At 49.4% G+C, this 3679-nt stretch overlaps 1 protein-coding gene across 1 annotated transcript in view; it reads right to left on the reverse strand.

Moving 5' to 3' along the window:
- SPTBN4 (spectrin beta, non-erythrocytic 4) overlaps positions 1–3679 on the reverse strand; it is a 39975-nt gene that overhangs the window by 18596 nt on the left and 17700 nt on the right. Inside the window, exons 4-5 of the mRNA XM_021711897.1 lie at positions 2566–2655; positions 444–456 (exon numbers count right to left, since the gene is read on the reverse strand). Coding sequence (XP_021567572.1) covers positions 444–456; positions 2566–2655 — 103 coding nt within the window. The remainder of the gene's footprint in view (positions 1–443; positions 457–2565; positions 2656–3679) is intronic.

Genomic DNA, 3679 nt, shown 5'->3' on the forward strand with positions numbered 1-3679 from the left:
CGGGAGGCGGGGGGCGTGGGTGGGGAGGGGCGTCCGGGTGCCAGCGAGACCGCGTGCTCCTCTGGGGCTGGCACAGCCCCCGGCACCAACAGAGGGGGAACAGGCGGAACTGGCACCCCCAGGTCGCTGACCACATGCCGAGTAAGCATTCGCACTCCCATGCTGCAGGTGGCCGGGCGGGAGTGCCAGGATTCCAACGCAGGAGACTGGCTCCAGAGACTGCGCTCTAAACCAAGAAGCCCGCTGTCCCCGAGGCAGGCCTGAGACCCCGGCTGCCTAGCAGCTGAGGTATCATTTATATACAGTGAAGTATACACATCTTACGTATACGGTTCCACACATTTTCACACGTGCAGACTGTGGTGTATCCAGATCAAGAGAGGGAACACTAAGGTTCCCCCCAAGCAGCCCTGCTCTTGCTCAGCCTTAGTTTAATTTCTTACAAGCCTCGGTTTCCTGGAGATAGTAACAGCCCACACTGCCAGGCGCTTTGCTAAGCAAGGGCTTCATACAATGTAGCCACATGTCTCCCCACTGCATCCCCAGGAGCCATCATCATTCCCACTTTACAGGTGAGGAAACTGAGGTGCAGAGAGGGTGAGAAACTCGCCAGAGTCATGTGTCTGGTGCTGGCCTGTGAGGATCTACCTTGTGGGGTTGGTGGGAGGTGTTAAGGCCTGGAGCACTTAGAACTGAGCCTGTCATGCAGCAGATGAACAGTCACTAGTAGCCACTGGTGTCTGCTGAGCAGCGTGTGTCCAGCATTCTCATGGCACACTCGTCCGAGCTCCCCCAATTCCAAGCGCTAAAAGTGCTTGATAGGTTTCCTTGACTGTGAACATGGTGAGCCAGTTCTGTCTGTTCCCACCACTGTTGACAGCCAAGAGTATTTTCACCAAGATAGAAAAACAGTCCAGGTACAGTGGCCCATGCTTGTAATCCTGGCACTTTCAGAGACCAAAATGGGAGGATTGCTTGAGCCCAGGAGTTCAAGACCAGCCTGGACAACAAAAAAAATTAAAAAATTAGCTGGGCGCAGTGGCACAAGTTTGTAATCCGAACTACTTGGGAGGCTGAGGCAGAAGAATCGCCTGAGTCCAAGAGGTAGAGGCTGTGGTCAGCTGTGATCATGCCACTGCATTCCAGCCTGGGCAACAGAGTGAGACGCCACCTCACAACAACAAAAACAACAGCAACAACAAAATAGAAAAATGAAAAGAGAGAAAAACCACAGTCTCTTAAAGAACTCCATCTAGTGTAACATGGTCACTAACCTTCCAAAAACAACATCCTTCAGTGTCCTGTTCTGTCAGCTTATATTTTTTGATAAAATAGAGATAGTGACAATATCCACCTCACAGGGTTACTGAGGGGATTAGTCAACATAATCCCCTAGACAGTACTTAGCATATAGAAAGTCTTTAATCAATGCATTCTTGTTATTTTATGTGTCTAACTTTGGGCTTTTATGAAAGTGTTGCTTTGCCAAAGGGATTCCCCTGCTCTGCAGTTTGAGAACCACTGCTCTAGAGCAACTCTCTACTTGTTTAGATGTGGAAACTGAAGCCAAAAGGGGTGAACTGAGATCAGAGCTGTAGGGGCTCATCTGCCCCCTCTCCTGCCCTGGAGATTGGTCCTCAGCTTAGGGATCAACACCTTGCTGATTATCTGCTCCTATTTATGGGTGTCTTGAGATTTTGTTTCTTGCTGTTGTGTTTTCTTTGCTCAACAGCCATTCTCCTCACTTCTAGTCACAAGACTCTGATTTTCCTTTGGAAACCCCCCTTGCCTCAATTTCAGCCCACGTCGTTAAGGCCAACTTCATTGGCAAGTTCTAAGGAGTAGTCCAAATTCCTGGCTGTCATGATTAGTTCAGGGCTGGGCATGTGACTCAAGTTGAGCCAGTAAGAGTTGTGCCTCGGACTACTGATTAAACTATTGAGAGGTAGAAACTCAGCCGGGTGCTGTGGCTCATGTCTGCAATCCCAGCACTTTGGGAGGCTGAGATGGTAGGATCACTTGAGCCCAGGAGTTTGAGACCAGCCTGGGCAACATAGTGAGACTCCACTTCCATAAAAACAAAAAACAAAAACAAAAAAAAAGTCAGGCGTGGTGGCACACACCTGCAGTTCTAGCTAATTGGGAAGCTGAGACAGGAACATTGCTTGAGCCCAGGAGGTTGATGCTGCGATGAGCTGTGCCCACACCACTGCACTGCAGCCTGGACAACAGAGCAAGATCCTGTCTCAGAAAAAGAAAGAGAGAGAAATTCTCTTCAGTTTTGCAGTGAAATGTAAACCTGAATCTGTTGGCGGCTTTTCATCAGACAGAGAGGAGAGTTGACCTGAGAACAAAGTTAACACAGGAAAGAAAAAACAAAACCAGAGCTGGGAGAGTCATAAAAATATCTAGAAGCACCTGGATGGATTTGTACCTGCTATCCACAATCATTTCAATGACAAGAGCCAATAAATTTCCCTTTTTTGGTTTTAACCACTTTCAGCAGTTTCCTGTTACTTGTATCTAAACATGTCCTACCTTATTCCCTCACCTGGCTCTGCTCACCTGGTTCTTTTTGATGTGTTGCTGCACCGCCTGCAAACCACTGCCCCGTTCTGTCTGCATGGCCAGTGGCAGCCGCTCCTGAACCCATGCCTGGGGAGGACACAGGGAGCAGATCACAGGGAGAATGCATCCAAGGACCCTGTGCCCCAAATCATCTTTAAGCCTCTTGCACAGCATCCAAGGCCCTTCCTTATCTAAGAGCCAGGTCACACCTGCAGCCTCCTTTCTTGACATGCTCTGTCCTGCCCTCTACACTGAGGCCAGGCTCATGCTCACCTCTGGCCTTTGCACATGCAGATCTTGCTTCCTGGACTTCCATTCCCATTCCCTCAGCTGACTCACTCATACATACTCTTCCTTCCGGTCTCAGTTCAGACAGTTCCTCTTCCAGGAAGCTCTCTCTGACTTTAAACCTTGACCAGCTGCCTTCTCTGGGCTCCCACAATGGCACACTCCCCCAATTCCCCCAATATATTCCTAACCACCCAGGGCTGTCACTCTCTGGAGACAAGGCTGTTTTCCCCTTTGGACTCTGAGCTCTCCATGGGCAGCAATGGGGTCTGCCTTAGTTACCCCTGTGACCCCAGTATTATCCAAGCACAGGGCTGGGCCCAGAATGATCCCATAAGTGAGTGAATGTGCAAATCAGGAAGCAAGTGATTGGGAGGAAGTGAATAGATGAATGAATGATAAGTGAATAAATGAATGATAAGTAAATAAATTAGGCCAATCGCTGGGGCTCAAGCCTGTAATCCCAGCACTTTGGAAGGCCGAGGCAAGAGGACTGCCTAAGCTCAAGGATTTGAGACCAGCCTGGGCGACTTGGTGAGACCTCGTCTCTACGATAAATCGAAAAATAAGCCGGGCGTAGTGACATGCGTCTGTAGCTCCAGCTACTTGAAAGGCTGAGGCGGAAGGATCGCCTTAGCCCAGCAGGTTGAGACTGCAGTGGCCGTGAGCGTGCCACTGCATTCCAGCCTGGGCGACGGAGTGACTCCGGCTCAAAAAAAAAAAAAGGAAATAAATGAGTGGAGTGGAGAAGGGAATATAGGACGAATAAGAGAATGCACGAGTGACTTCATGAATAAATAGATGGCTGTAAGTGAAGACATGA

Source organism: Carlito syrichta, unplaced genomic scaffold (assembly GCF_000164805.1).
Source record: "Carlito syrichta isolate Samal-C Ts95f unplaced genomic scaffold, Tarsius_syrichta-2.0.1 Scaffold86295, whole genome shotgun sequence".
Classification (NCBI taxonomy): domain Eukaryota; kingdom Metazoa; phylum Chordata; class Mammalia; order Primates; family Tarsiidae; genus Carlito; species Carlito syrichta.